The following is a 16,085-nucleotide window of genomic DNA, read 5'->3' on the forward strand; positions in this document are numbered from 1 at the left end:
CGTTTTAGGTGGTCCTTTGTGTTGATCCATTGCTGTCAGACTTCAGTCATCATTGTCTGTTTTTATTGGTTCTTCATTGACTGTTCTTACATACTGGCTATTTGTTATGTTTGTTAAAGTTTTTGGGAAAATAGTCATTGTAAATAATTCAACACTTCTGCATCATATTAATCATTTAATTCCATTACGGTGTCATTATGTTTTACAGGTGTCAGTCTACTTACTTAGGAGTTTTTATTTTTATTTGTTAAAGTCAAATCCCCAGAGTAACCAACACTGTGATCAGAGTAAACCCCTGTAAAAGGGTCCATCTGAACTGTTATCAGTAATGATAATTGAGTAATTCTTAACAATGGAACTTTTTTTAAATGAATTGTGCAACCCCTTCAACAATGAAATAGAAAAAGTATATCTGCTATTATTAAGTTATTGTGCTAGGCCCTAAGAACCTCAGAGAGACTTTTTCCAGTGATTTGACTGTCCTTAGTGACATCAGCCTGGTATCTGGCACCACTGTTAGGAATCTAGGAGTTCTATTTGATCAAGATATGTCTTTTAGCTCTCACATCAGGTATGTTTCAAGAACAGCCTATTTTCACCTTCGTAATATATCCAAGATCAGGAATATCCTGTCGCAAAATGATGCAGAAAAACTAGTTCATGCATTTGTTACCTCTAGATTGGATTATTGTAACTCTCTTTTGTCAGGGTGCTCTGGCAAATCTCTAAAGACTCTTCAACTAGTCCAGAACGCTGCAGCTCGTGTACTGACCAGAACCAGGAAATGGGACCACATTACTCCTGTCCTGGCTTCTCTGCACTGGCTCCCTATACAGTCTAGAATAGAATTCAAGATCCTTCTTCTCACTTACAAAGCTCTAAATGGCTATGGTTAAAGTAAATGATTGTTATGTCAATGTGTTCAGAGGCCAACCCTGATCATACCTGGGAAATTTTAAGCATATCTGAGAAAGTATGTATGATGTAGTACTTAGTCCTTGCATTAGGGGGCACTGTGGTTAAACTTTATTGTTGTTTTGTGTCACTGTGTTCAGAGGCCAACCCTGATCATATCTATGTAATTTGAAAAAGATCAGACAAAGTATATAAGAGTTACAGCCACTTCCTGTTTGATGGCGATGTGATTTGTGGACTTCCTGTTAAGTTTTGGGCGTGGGTTGAAAAGGCTTTTTTGTATGTTTTGTCATGTTGGAAATGTATAGTAAAATTCAGAATTGTAGGTTCAACGTGCTGTGGGGGCTGAATGTTTGAAATATTGTAGGGGGCGCCACTGAGCCATTCAGCCACGCCCACTCACTGAAACAGTATAAGATGTTTGACTTTACTACCAGGATTATATGTATGGAGTTTCGGGACAGAACAACTATGTTAAGCCCGTGAAAAAACTACTTCCTCTTTGATGGCGAGCGACGCGTCTGTATGGCGACAGCGTTGGACGTAGGCGTTTGAGCTTGTTAGCATGGTCCACACCAATTTTTAGAGGGAAATGAGCTACCATGTAGCAATGGCTAATGCTAATTGAGAAGCAGTAACTTCCTGTTGTCAACAGGTGGCGCTGTGACTAATCAAAAAATGTCAAACATGGATGTGTTCAGGGCGGGTCCCGTATCATGCATGAGAAATTTTAATATGATTGAACACTGCATAGCTAAAATATAAACATTTACTTTTTTGGCAAGTTGCCAAAATGCACAAAAAAGTTCAAACGCACGCCGCGGCCATGCCTTTTGACAAAATAATGTGCAGAGCACAACGAGATATGCTGAGCCTGTCTAGAACACACTGACACTGAGTTTGCAGCGATCGGATTAGCGCCCTCAGGCAAGATCCTTCAGATAGGAAGGCTGAAATCAGCGATTTTGAGCGATTTTGGGCCATTTTTAAGAAATTCAACTTGAATTCATGGACTTCCTGTCTGGTTTTTTGAAATGCCATAAGAGGATTTTTAGTCCGTCCCGAGAAGCTTAATATGCATACCAATTTTCGTGAGTGTACATGAAAAAACCCTCTATGGGGAGGCCATTTTGAAAATTTCAAGGGGGCGCCACTGAGCCATTTTGCGAAATTATTTACGAAACCACCAAAATATCAGATTTTTCGCGAGACCTGATGACCGTGGAAAGTTTGGTGAGTTTTCGTGCACGTTCAGGCCCTCAAAATCGCGTTTAAAGTGGAGGAAGAAGAAAAATAATAATCCCTTGAGTTTCAAGAGGGTCCTACGCACTTGTCAGTGCTTCGGGCCCTAAAAAATGCATTTCAGTAAATAAACTTTGTACTTTGTAAATAAATCCAAATAATTTCACCATTTGTTATCTGGTGCAAACCGTAAAATGAAATGACCGTCACCTTCTGACATGACGTAAACCTGCAACATGTGAGGCCTTTTGTTATGTTGGTAGTTCTACATACACAATTATACACACATACACACACAATCAAACGCACACACACACACACACACACACACACACACACACACACACAATATATATATACAGTATAAAATAAACAGGACAGAAGGAGGTCACATGAACACATTTATTTGTCTTGCATATTGGTAACTGAATCATTCACTATCATTATGTTGACTTACAAATCATGAAACTGACTAATCATCTCACAGGCTACAGTTAAATAAAGTGAGGATGGAAGAGTGGAACATGACAAACATACTACAAGAAGAAGAGCAGGCAGGAGAGATGAAGGACAGTGTTGATTGTGTGGTTGAATAATTAAATGACTGTAAACTAAATGATGTGTTCCCTGGTCTGCAGCATGGGGGGAAAAAACTAACACGTTTTGTACCGGAGAGCCACATCTGATCAAACCAAGCAGGCAGAGCTGTGCTGTTTCTGAGGAGAGGAGAGGCTTCACACACTTCAGTGTTTTAATATCTACTGGATATTTTATCATCATCTGATGTATATGATATCCAAGTGGAATAATTATAAGATTTCAAGTGATGTGCCAAAATGTCTGAAATGTGAGGCCATTGTTAACGTCCTTTAACCTGCACTTTTACTTAAAGCCAGCAGGGGGAGATTCTGCAAGTGGCAAAAAGAGGTCAGATTGCATTCAAGTGAATAAGAACCTACTTCTCACTTGAATTATAACAACAGTCAACATATGTCTAGGTGTTGATCAGAAGTTTCAACCCTTCTTTAGCACAACATGATGTTCACTCTTCAGAAAATAAAGCAGGGTTTATTTGTGGTGGATGCTACCACAGAGACATGACCATCAGTCACTGACTGTAGAGAGAGCTAGTATGTGATCAAACAAAGATTTATGTTTTCCAAAAACTACGGTGGCCTTCAATAAATAAAGACACATGCTGCACAAAGCCGAAATGAAAGCATTAACATCAAATATGCAGCAAATACATAAACAATGCAAAAATCAAATAGATGTACATATTCAGAAAACAACTGCAAATAGACAAACACTGCAAATCCAGTGTTTAACAGAAGTGCTCCAGTGTGGCAAAAGAACCACCCTTTTTTCCTCTCTAAAGTCAACGTGGACTTCATTTGGTCTCTTGGGGGTACCGGGCCTTATAACTCCAACCTCTCGATGATCCAAAACCCAAATGACTGGTGATGAGTGAAGTGGGGGTGGGTTAGCAATAGAACATAGTTAGCCATGTAGCACTAGCTCCAGTCAACCCGGAGCTGCCCTGACAGAGCCACCACTCCTCTCTCTCATCCCCTGTGTGCAGATGTTTTCTGAACATGTGTGTTTTTATAACTTTGTATCATTTATGTATTAGCAGTGCATTTTATGTTAATATAGTTGTTTTGGCTTTTTGCATGACCTTTTTAGCACATTTCAGACATGGCATTTGTGTTGGACTTTTGTTTGTGCTTTTAAATTAATATGGCTTATGAATTCGCTGCACGTTTCTCACAATGTAAGTCATTTCAGCCATTGCAGGATGGCTGCCATTGTTAGCCACTGAACAAACCAACTTCTCCACTTGACTTCTTTCTTTTTTTTTTTAAAGAGCAGGGATTTCTACAAAAAAGATCCCACTGAAAGCACTCCTTGACTGGCATGTTTTAGATACTGACCCCCAGAAACAGTGTGTATGTGGAGATACATCAACACCCCCGACCCTAACCAGACGGATAGAGTGTTTTTCTCTGTTTGCATCTTTAAAGCTTCAGTGGCGACTCTCTCCGAGATAATCATCTTTACTGATTGTCACTGTTTATTAAGTGCAGTGCCATGGCTGAAATGTACAGTATTCTGCTGCTGCACCATCGTGATCCAATCGCTGAGTTCGCTACTGAACGTAACTGAAGCCACTTCTTTCTCAAAAGAAGTGAATTTGCTGAAAGAAGTTGATTGTGGCACAGTGAGGTCAGAACTGTGAAACTGTAGGAGGATTGCAAAACCTGAGAACCTGAGGATTTGTGTTTTAAAACACCCAACATATCTAACAGAGAATAACAAGGATGAAAACAAAATCAAAACAACAACGACGACAACAAAAATCTGGCCATATTGAGGATACAGGTTTTTTTTCACCTTCTCATAAATTGTCTATTTATGAAAAGGCACCCATTTTTAAAATATACTGAGATGTTAACAACAACACACAGCTCCAAGTTCCTCTTATAAAAATGCAACAACTTATGTTTAAATGACAAGAAAATATGACAGTATAAGAGTAAGTAGGAACACAGTGATGATTCATGTTTCACCCTGTGTCCCCAAACTACACACTCATCCTGCACTGTGTGTGTTAGACATCCATTGTGCACCAATACATGTGTCAGCATGTGTTATTAATCATTGGATTAATGCACAGCTGATCTAAGAAAAACATTCAATAAAATTACTCAGTGCTAGAGAGGCATCAGGTCCTTTCATTCAAGTGCCTTTGAATGCCTGCAGAGGGCGCTATTATACTACCTGTACAAAATCAGCAACACCCCTGCAAAATAAGTCGTACAGACACACTCACTGTCTTTTTCTCTCTCCAGTCATCATGTATGTAAATGTCAAAAGAGTACACACAGTGTGTGTGTTACCATTAGGTCAGGGGCCATTAGAGGGAAACAAAGGTCTTTGCAGGACTGAGGGCCAGGATGGTGAACCTGCACCTCCTCCCTCAACGGAGAGTTTACTTGACTGTTACCACTTGGTCTTATATTGATAGTTTTCCATCTTTTTAATTGGTCATGGTAACATGGTCACAAAGTTCATTCCTGAGGTCTGAGTGTGTGGCGACAAAACTAGGGTCAAGAAACTGGCCAAGAGTTTATCCATAATATCTAAACCTGTTAGTTTAGAAAGCAGAACTAAAAACAGTTAAATGGAAATGTTGCACCAAAAAAAGAATGTATAGGAAAATTGTGCGTAAGGGTCCAGTATGCTTAAATAATACCCTTTGTACAACATTAGTTTAACATTAGTTTAGTTTAATCCTGTCCTGAAAGGGCCAAACTCCAGAGAAGTGAAGAGGCAGGCTTGAAAGAAAAGTTCAAACCAAGCAGTAACCTCTGGTGTTAAAATTTAAAAAAAAAAAAATTAAGCATAATGCGCAAGTGCAAAAAATTGCAGTTCCTTGAGTGTCCCCAAGAGACAGTCTGCAGAAGCACCTGAAGTCACATACACACCCATTCAGAAATGCCAGTTTTTACAGCATAAATAAACAGGTTTACAGCCTGGTTCACAAAACTTAATTGGTCTGAATAGTTCATGTCTTCATCGGCACACACATTACGAGGGGAGTGAATTGTTATAACTCATTTGTTTTGATTCTGTGAAGTACAAGAGTTATTCATAATAGGAAGTGTGGCTGACCTAACTGACAGGCCCGCCTCAGCTCCGCCTCTTGGCCTGTTGTTAGGTTGACCGAAAGATTGGTTGCAAAAGCATTTCCAACATGGCGTCTACCGTGTTTCTGTACACTGTGATGCATTATGGTTAGCATTAACCCCTTTATTATTTTGTACATTTACATTTGACTTGCTTTGTAGGTTTCTTTTCAAACTGTATGATTGGCTGACCTGCTGTTTCTTGACCTGTTGGTCACGTTGGCTAATTGTTGTTGATGCCACATTCATCCCAGATCTCAGCAATTCACCAGTGAGTAGTTCCATTACTGATGTTAGAAATGATGGAGACAACTTCAATATGATTAAGAACTGGAATTAATCTTGAATAACAAATTAGTCTCACAGAGACCAAAACAGATGGTGTGTTACTACATGCACAGTTCTGAATTTACGAGGGCTGCCTAAACACACCATCAAATATGACCAATCAATGCTTTGAGAAGAGATGAGATAAAAGAGCATGTAAGAGGGGGCACAGGCAGTGTGTGCTCACACACATGAGAAATTAGTGAACTACAGTCCACCCTCCTTGTGTACTTTACTATCTGTCTTTATGTCTTTCTGCTCATTTCACAACTGTTCTAAGTATTTGTGTTTATGTGTCCTAGTGCCTCCTTTTAACTTTCAGGTGCCTGCTTCATTTCAGGTTTTATATTAAATGAAAGGAAGACCAAAAAAAAACAGATACATACATTAATTAAATATACATAAATGAAGCATTGAGACAAACATCAGTGTTCATGAAACAGCAGATTAACATGCCCCCCATTAGTCCACACTAATGGTTTCAAAACAGAATCACAGGTTTCATGTGTTTGATGCAGATCCCACTTAAAGAATTAACACCTAGACTGAAAGAATAAAGATTAAGCAACACCCATGATACAGAATATAAATGATCATTGTTTTTTTCAAGTCTTGCAAAAGATTTTAAACTGTAGGACAATTGTAAAAAATATGATTTCCTTCTGCCTTTTCTTTATTTTTTGGTGTTATAAGTAGATCATTATAAAAAGGCCTACCTACACTATATCAACCAAAGTCAGTGGACACCTGATGGATGGCCCATTATTAAACAGTGGCCATTAATAAGGAAGTGGACTCTCCTTTGAGTTGCTAACAGCAGCCACTCCTTGGAAAAAGCTTTCTACTAGATCTGACGAGCATTGTCCTATACATATAACTGATTAAAAACCAACATTGGAATTGGAACAAAGCATTCTCCTGACATCTGCCAAACCCAGATCTCACACCTTTTGGCTCCAGTTGTGGCATGTTGTATATCAGTCTTGTGACGCTTGCATGCAGCTGCTTGACCATGAAAGCCTGTTTCATGGAGATCTCCTGGCTTTGTGCTGGAATACATGCATGCACCTGATAACAATCAAAAAACCTGAGCTCAGCAATTGTTTGGGCAGTCCATGTGCCTTGGTTAATATAGTGTAGCAAGCAATAGGAATCTACAATACCTATTGAGCTGTACACAAAAACTCTTCAGGGCAGTAGTAAATATATTCTCATTCACACAAGGCTTCATATTAATGCTCACATCTGAGCCCCAAAAGATTCTTCAGTTGTCAGTGTTTTCTCTGCAGCTTATCAGTCTTGTCTTCAAAAGTAAGTCAATATCACTGACAGGAGACAGTGTCGTTCAAAAGTTACCCAGAAAGCGAGTATTTGCTTGGGACTCCGTGAATGAAATGTGACCGAACAGCTTAGACGTCTGTTTCTGGTCAGTGCTGCAGAGTGCAAAAGTCCTGTGGGATATGATGAGCACATCTCTCCAGAAAATCTACACAGCCATACTGTTTAAAAAAAAAATCATGATAGTGGTGTCCACACCATGTTATAGATTTGATATGGATAGTTGCTCTCATCCATTCTTCAAAACCTTTACCTCAACCATCCATTTGGCGTCCCAGACTCTGAAAGTTTCTGTGCTTATGGCTTTACATGCTCGTTTCACAGGGTGGTGTCAGGCTCCCGTCAAGAGCCACATGATTTTCTCGTCTCTCTCCCCTCTGTTCTGCTGCCTCCCTTCCTTCACCTTCCAACCCTCTCTCGATGGTTACTAGCTCCTGGATGCAGTTGAGTGGGCTAGCTTTAGACGACAGTGGGCTTACGCTGCTGCTTGAGCCAACAGCAGACCTCTCCATGTGATTCCTTCCCTGGTGGCTTAAGCCAGTGTGCTGCCCTTCACCTTCTAAGCTTCTGCCTGCTGAGCCCTCACCTTCCCTCTGGGAGTTGCTTGGACTGACAGATCTCTGTGACAGAGAAGGAGATTGCAGGACTGCCAACGGAGACTTAGTGTCCTGCGTTGCAGAGCCAGGAGAGGGAGAAAACCTGGGAATCAATTCTTCTGAAAGTAGTTGAGCACCCTTGGTTGAACCAGTGGCAGCTTGGGTCATCACAGGTGCCATCATAGCCATAAGGACGTCATCTTTAGCTTCAATTAAATCAACCTTGAGGGCCCTTGTCTTTTGAGGGCTTTTATAATCTCGCATGGAGCTGCTAATGGTGTCATAGGTCACCCCAAGATTATCCCCTCTCTGTTGCCCCAAACCCGCATCTGCAGTCGCGCTTTCTCTTGACTTGGAAACAAATTCATATAAACCCTCTTTGATGATGCCCATCGGCTGGATGTTGTCCACGCCTCGGTTCGCCTCAATGTTGCTGATCTGACTCAGATCCAGTGGAGGGGGGATGTTCTGATATTTACCACCAGTTTGACCTGCTTCAGTACTGGGAAGCTTTGAGCTCCTTTCTCCTCTCTCCAATAACAAATCTTCATCTACTCTAGAGAATCTTCTGACCGTGCTGAGATCTGGAGAGATTTTCCGGGATTGCGTCGACGTCAAGACTTTAACCTCCTTCTTCTCTTCAATTTTTTTGTCCTGCTGCTCTGAGAGACTTGCCTTCTCCGTGTAAGTGTCGTCCATTCGCTTTGGGTTGAGATGTTGCGGGGTAGTTTTGTTGGATGAAAGTTTGAGTCGTTCAGGGGAGCCACGCTGAGCCACTTCTTGGTAATGTGAATGTGGGGTTTTTGCTGGGCTACCAACCTCTGCATTAGAGTAGTGTTTGTGGTAGCTCCAGCGGCTGGGCGACAGGTGATTGTCCACAGGACATTTACTGTCCTCTCTCTTTTCCACTAACACATCTGTCAGTTCCATACTACGTGCAAAAGCATCCTTAAGATTAATAGATATGATGCTTCCACTTCGTTTGGCTCTCTCAAGTGCTTCCCTCCTCTTAATGGCCTTCTCCTGCCTCTTCTGCTCTCGGTAGAACTCAGAGAAGTTGTTGACAATGATCGGGATGGGGAGGGCAATGACCAACACGCCTGCTATGCAGCAGAGTCCACCTACGATCTTCCCCAGCAGGGTTTGTGGGTAAATATCTCCATAACCAACAGTGGTCATAGTTATGGTGGCCCACCAGAAGGAGGCGGGGATACTGGTGAATTTGGTGGCGTCCTCGTCCTTCTCAGCAAAGAACACCAAGCTAGAGAAGATCATAATGCCCATGGCAAGGAAGAGGATCAGCAGGCCCAACTCATTATAGCTCCTTCGCAAAGTGAAGCCCAATGACTGCAGCCCTGTCGAATGCCGGGCAAGCTTCAGGATCCTCAGGATTCTCATTATTCTGAAGATCTGGACCACTCGGCGCACGTTCTGGAACTGCAGCACACTCTTGTTGGATTCAGTTAGGCAGAGAGTCACATAGTAAGGCAGTATAGCCAGTAAATCGATGATGTTCAGGGGGGCTTTGATGAAATCCCACTTGACAGGTGCAGAGAGCAAGCGGAGCAGGTACTCCATGGTAAACCATGCAATGCAGACGGCTTCCACGTGAGCTAGGCTGGGGTTGTCATTGAACTGTCCAAATTCATCCACAACCTGGAGCTCCGGCAGGGTGTTGAGGGACAACGAGATGGTGGAAATGATAATGAACAGGATGGAGATCATCGCCAGTACCTGCAAGACAAAGACAAGATTTTGGGTCAATGTGGTAGCATATTTGTTGTTAAGTAAACATCTTTATTTTTACTTAAAACACGTAAAGAAAGTAGAACTTGATATATTGGGACTAAAACATTTACAGACATAAACAAGTGTGGACCAAAATGACTGTAAGGATCCCCAAACTCTTGCTGACTTTTTACTTTTTTTTATGACAATTAATTGATGGATCTGACTGCCTTTGGTCCCTATCTAGTGACTATTTATTTGAAATATATATGGTGCAAAACTAGTAAGTTCAAAGTTACTGTAACTGTCATTGTCCCAACTTTGCTCTGCAACAGTAGTCATATGTGTATTTAAAAAGCTACAATATTTTGCTCTGTGTGCATGAAACGTTTTCATTGTAAAAAATATGTTCCTTCTTTATATAATATTAAGATAAAACTGTAAGTCAACTCTCCAGTTAACCCAACACATTTCAATAAGATTATCTAATCTCAGTTAGTAGTCATACACTTTTTCCATTGTTTAAAATTCTATAATGAACTCGAATTAAAAAAAAAGTCTTCGTATAAAAATAATCTTCATAATGCCATTTTATACAAAGACAAAAGCTTCTGATTTAAAAAACATTTGTAAACTTAAAAAAAGACTGTAGCTCAGAGCTGATTGTAAAGCATTTAATTGTGAAACATTTCACCCATCCATCAATCCATCCATCCACGGCTACAACCTGGCTTATTAACATGTTTATGTTAGTTGATGTGCACTGTCCCTATTTGAAATAAATAAATAAATACAGTGGATCCATCCATCAATTTATATAATCCATATATCCATTTAAAAGGTCAAGCCATCCATACATGCATCCGTTTCTTTTCATCCATATTTCCATCCATCCATTTCAACAGTCAATCCATCCATCCATCCATCCATCCATCCAACCATCCATCCAGCCATCCATCCATCCATCCATCCATCCATCCAACATGGGGATGTTCAGTCATGAAACATGATGTCATCCACTGTAACAGTCACAATCATTTTTTTAAACCTGTCTTCCAACTTCATCAATGTAGCTTGTACTATGAAAAACAAGCTCAACATGCAGTCAAGGATCTATTTACAGAGTTGTGTCAAGACAATCTAAGGTGTCACAGTTTCTTACATTCTTGTATTTAAAAGTTGTATCCTAAAGTCTCACAGCAAACTGTGCTAGAGTGAAAGACAGCAACACTATTGTTTGCATCTTAGGTCCCACCTTTGATAGCAGATAGAAAGTCATTATTCACAAGATAGCACCTGGAGTGGCTAATCAAGATTTCAGGGATTGCCCAAAACCAATCTATGATCAATGGTGCAATAAGCTCTCAGATCATTTTGCCTTTGTAATATAGTTGCACATAGTGGAGATAGTTTGAACTTGTTACTCAGAGCTATGAAGCTAAGGATGTCTGACACAATCAGGCTTTGCAGAGGGTGACAAAGTGATTCTGAGAGGGTGAAACTATTAATGAGAGAGAACTTCATACAAATGTTGTTCTCTCTTTTGAAAGGTTTCGTTTTTTTTCTCACATGGGGTAATTATCATCTGTGGTATTGGAATGGTAAAACTCTATTCAAACCACCTAAACAGTTTGAGGTTAAATCACCTTCAGTGGAACAGCTAACAAATCAAATCAACAGAAACCTGTAACATGGACTCACAACTAATCAACGTTGTTGTCTTTATGTAAAGAGGTTTTACACTGTATTTATTGTTATAGTCAAAATTCAAACAATACTAGTAATGAGTTGTATAAAATGCAAATACTCATCATATTAAATCATACTAAAGTACCCTACTTGACCAAATGTCGTTATTTGCTCAAATTAAATATGCTTGCTAAGTGGTTGCTAATGTAGCCACACTGGGTGACTTTTAGAGCATGCTTCTTGCATGCTTTAAAAGTCTCTTTGAGTTACTGGTCAATCTTTTTCTTTTAGTTATTAATACATTTCTAGTAAGACATGAACAGTGTGTGTTATATCTGAGATGCTCCTATACTGATCCCGCCTGATTTGAAGAGTCATAAGTCCTCTGAAAATGGACTACAGAGATTCCACTAACTAAAAAAGATGGAAACTCTGATGTCGAGTCAAGTGAGGTAGCTGAAGCATGTGCGGTCTGAATGTTCTCCCTGCAGTATGCTCACTAGGACATTTCAGGATAATTGTAATAGGATTGTGATGCTATCTATAGAAAGGATAGAGAGAGGTTAGAAGTGTTTACTCATTCTTTCCTACCCCCATCCGGTAGAATCGTCAGAACAAGAAACACATTTTTATTAGGTGAACTGACAAAAACTGTGAGTGTCTATTTCTAAATGAGTTTCTAAATGAGACTGTGTTACCGTTACCATTTCTTTTCACCTGAAAAAGTACACTGATGATGTAAAAGCACATGCATAACATGCATAGTTATGGCAATGCATGAAACCTTTCAGGCTTCTTAAGAAAACTCTCAGACTTTTACTGAGTCCAAATGTAGCCCACAGGAAAATAAAGCAATAAAGTCCAAATAGCCATGATGAGCACGGTCCCTGTCACAGTGTTATATCATATATTGTGTTTGCAGTAAATATTCAGAGTCAAGTTTTGATATGCATGGGCGTCGACAGGGGGGAAAGTGAGACTGACAACCCAAGGCCCCAGTGGAGGAGGGGGCCCTGGGTAGTCAATCTCACCCAGTCCAGCTCAGTCTGTAGGGACTTGGGTCAGGGCTGTGGGGTCGCCAGTTCACATCCCAGTACAGACCAAAGTTTATAAAGTGGTCTTGTTGCTTGAGAGTTGCCTGTTCACGTCCCTGGTACTGCCAATGTGCCCTTGAGCAAGGCGCCAAATCTCGAACAGCTCAGGGAGTTGTGTGCCGCCCACACGCTCTGGCATCTTTCCGTAGGTCGTTTTTGTGGCTGTGCGTATCGCTAAGATTGAATAACTAAAAGTTAACCTTATGCAATATTTCATATTTAATGGTAAAATGTCAATTTTAAGTTGTAACCAGACAATTACGTCCTCGTATGAATAAAAGCAGTGTATCGTGTATATGTCATGTGATCTCAGTTTTAGTTGTAATACTATGATGGAGAATAAACAGTGTATGGCTGAAGTCCATGTTGAGACACCCTGCTGTACTTGTACTAAACAGTTCTCTCATTCAACTGTGAAACAATTAGATTGAAGGGAAAAGCCAGACTCTTTGAGAAAAAGCACAAACGTGTTCATATTTTGAATCTGTCTAATAAGAATACAGTTTGTAACAAAAAGACAAAGTGAGCCTTCCTGTTCAAATAAATGATCTTTTGGTTCTAAAGTGTCTCCGAAGGGGAAGGAGTTATTTACCTCTAATTATTTCATTTTTATTAATAAATACAAACTGTAATTTCATCTACAAGTGATTTATTTACACCATGTTTAGTTTTATAAATAAATAAGTGAAGTCACATAATGACTGCAAATGCCATCTCAATGAAACAAAACAATTGAGTTTCTTAATAAACTAATTTAAAGAATATAGATATGTGTCTTTGAAAAGTATTCATCATACCTGTTTGTGTTATTACTTCACTTAATATCCCAGCACATTTTGTTTTTACCAATGTCGCCCTCATTTTGTATAAAATGTGTGACATCATCATTACACTACTATTACATTTCCTGTCTGTATAATTCTTTCATGTAAGCTAATTTTCCTGCCTTCTCTTTAAAATTCTTTGCTTTTCCTCTCTCTCAAAAGCAATAATAATCAGTAACCGTATATACTAATTCCATTTTATTTTATGTTAATTATGTTAAATTTAAAGGAACATTTTTCTTTGATGTCACAGAGATAATGTGCCTCTCAGAGAGTCAGAAGTCAATTAATGTCCAAATACCGTCAGGATAAATTGATTAACTGTGAGCTATTTGTGTGCTGTTGACAAATGATCCGTTGAAAAAGAGAGTCTGCATCGTGGTTAAAGTTTATTCTTTTTTTTTCTTCTTCTGCTTAGATAGCTGCCACATTTGACTCAAGGTTCAGTATCCTGGAAATCATGAGATAGGAGGATTGTCTCGTCTGTTTCTGGAGGATTGAAAGTCTGGCCTTTGAGAGTCATGTCAGAGGACACAGAGTATTACAACATTACATAGCGGACACTATTTCTGCGGCTCTACAATCCGTACTCAGACACAGTGACGCTTGTTCTTTATGTCACAAACAGATTTTAAGAGAAAAAACTGCAAAGGCAGGCAGACAAGATATCCCAAACTGTGATCAAAGGAAAGAAGGGCGAGGGAGACGGTGGGTTGAAAAAGCCAAAGAGAAATAGAGGGCAGGTGTATCAAAGTGTGTCCACCCTGCAGCGTCTTAATGGCTTAATGGCTGCCAAATGCAGTGACCTTGGCACCCGAGGCAGAATTAAAGGAGTACCAGGAAAACACAAGCTGCTTTAGAAGCTGTTCATCAAGAGGAAGTATTAATGGAGACTCCACATTCAAGATACAGACGCTGAAAAAGAAATGAACTTGACTCAGCTGAAAAACATTCTTCAAACAGAGTGCAAATCTGAGGAAAGCCAGGATTTGTGACGCTGTGTGCCTTCCTCCGAATCCAACAAGTACAACAAATGTGACGTCTTTTTGATGACATGTGTGGAAGTGGGATCCCCCCGCACCCTTAATTTGGCAGTCTGAATTAATTGGATAAACCGGCCTTAGTTTCTAGATGATATCTAAAGGATGAGTCCAAGTGTTTTTTGTTTGCCCAAAACTTTTAGTCTTCTGAGAAAAAACAAATGGGTGAAAATTATGAAAAGATTTTTCCTCAGTTTGAGAAGTCAGAAAAGTGGTGGAGGAGTTGACTGTCACTGATACTTGGATGTTAAAGAAGGAGAATATGAGATTATTTTAGCTCGTCAATAAGCATCTTAATGTTTTATAAAGGATAGGTGATGCTGAACAGACTTAAAACCTGCCTCCTTACTACAAGGTGGAAACTCCACAAGTTGCAAAAAGAAGTCTTCTTTTATGTAAGTGTGGCAGAAAAAAAACCTCCATCTCTGTATATTAACATTCTCCTACTTTAGTAATGGTGTTAATCAGCAGATTCATAAGTTTAAATGTCAGGAGCATGACTTTCATTTGAAACATTTTGTCTCCTTTTAGGTTTAAACAGCGTGGCAAGCTGCAGGGCGGGGCGATACAGTGACTGACAGGCTGCTATAAACCTGACCTGTCAACCAGGAAAGAGGCTTAGCAATGTGAGTCCAGCCTCGCATCCAAAGATTTGTCACCGGCGGCTCCAGAAAGCTGAGATGGCGATGGCCTGAATGTTAAACAGCTTCAAATCTGCAGTCCACAAACGGACGGACTTGACTGTGTTTCCTGCTGCAGTGTTTGTTTAGGAGAGGTCTGTGTCTGTCTCTCTTTACTGTCGCTTCTGCTCGTGCTGTTACTGTATATCTTACTTGTTATATACAGAGAGAAGGAGAGGGAGGAGGGATGTCACACATTAGGAGGAGTAAGAAATCAGCAGAAAAAACTCATCATGTAATGAAAGAAGAAGCTGCTCAGGGAGTCTTAATCAATATGTGGAGATATTTCTGGAACAGAGAGAACAGGATCTGAGGTTTCTGCAGAGATCGATACAGTTTATGTATGAAGCTGCTGCCTTCATCAATTCTACGATTGTCATGTGTCGTTACACTGACCCCATGCTGATAACTCACTCATCTGTTCATAACTCAGTACATTCACTGTTATTGTGAATTGTGACTCCCTGGGACAATAATTGTGAGTTTTCTATACAATTTGAACAATAAACAATACACTTACTATTTAACATCCAATAACATCAACAAATCCCCAAATCAGATGTGCTGCCAGCTCCCTGTCCATAATCCTTCACACCCACAGCAGATGCTGGAGACAGATTTCACCCCCAATGGCATAATGTCGAGTAGGCAGGTGATGCCGGCCACACTTTCAAAGACTTTGAAAATACTTTCAAAAGACAAATAAACCACAAACTTTGCAAAGATTGATCAAAGACTGGATATGGTTGTGTGTACTGTTTAGGTGTTTGTTGAGGACTGCATGCTGCCCCTCATGGACTCACACTGCAGTCTGTAATTGTTCTGATCAGTCATGAATATTTATGAATTTAATCAAATAAGTCATATTTCCATTGGTGACACTGTTGTCATTGGTGTTAAATTATTGTGTCACATGAAGGTTT

At 40.0% G+C, this 16,085-nt stretch overlaps 1 protein-coding gene across 1 annotated transcript in view; it reads right to left on the bottom strand.

Moving 5' to 3' along the window:
- Positions 1–2,545: 2,545 nt before the first annotated feature.
- The window catches only part of LOC109979571 (potassium voltage-gated channel subfamily B member 2-like), a 31,881-nt gene continuing 18,341 nt past the window's right edge, over positions 2,546–16,085 (bottom strand). Inside the window, exon 3 of the mRNA XM_020628412.2 lies at positions 2,546–9,841. Coding sequence (XP_020484068.1) covers positions 7,817–9,841 — 2,025 coding nt within the window. The 3' untranslated portion in view covers positions 2,546–7,816. The remainder of the gene's footprint in view (positions 9,842–16,085) is intronic.

This window comes from Labrus bergylta, chromosome 4, assembly GCF_963930695.1.
Source record: "Labrus bergylta chromosome 4, fLabBer1.1, whole genome shotgun sequence".
Lineage (NCBI taxonomy): Eukaryota > Metazoa > Chordata > Actinopteri > Labriformes > Labridae > Labrus > Labrus bergylta.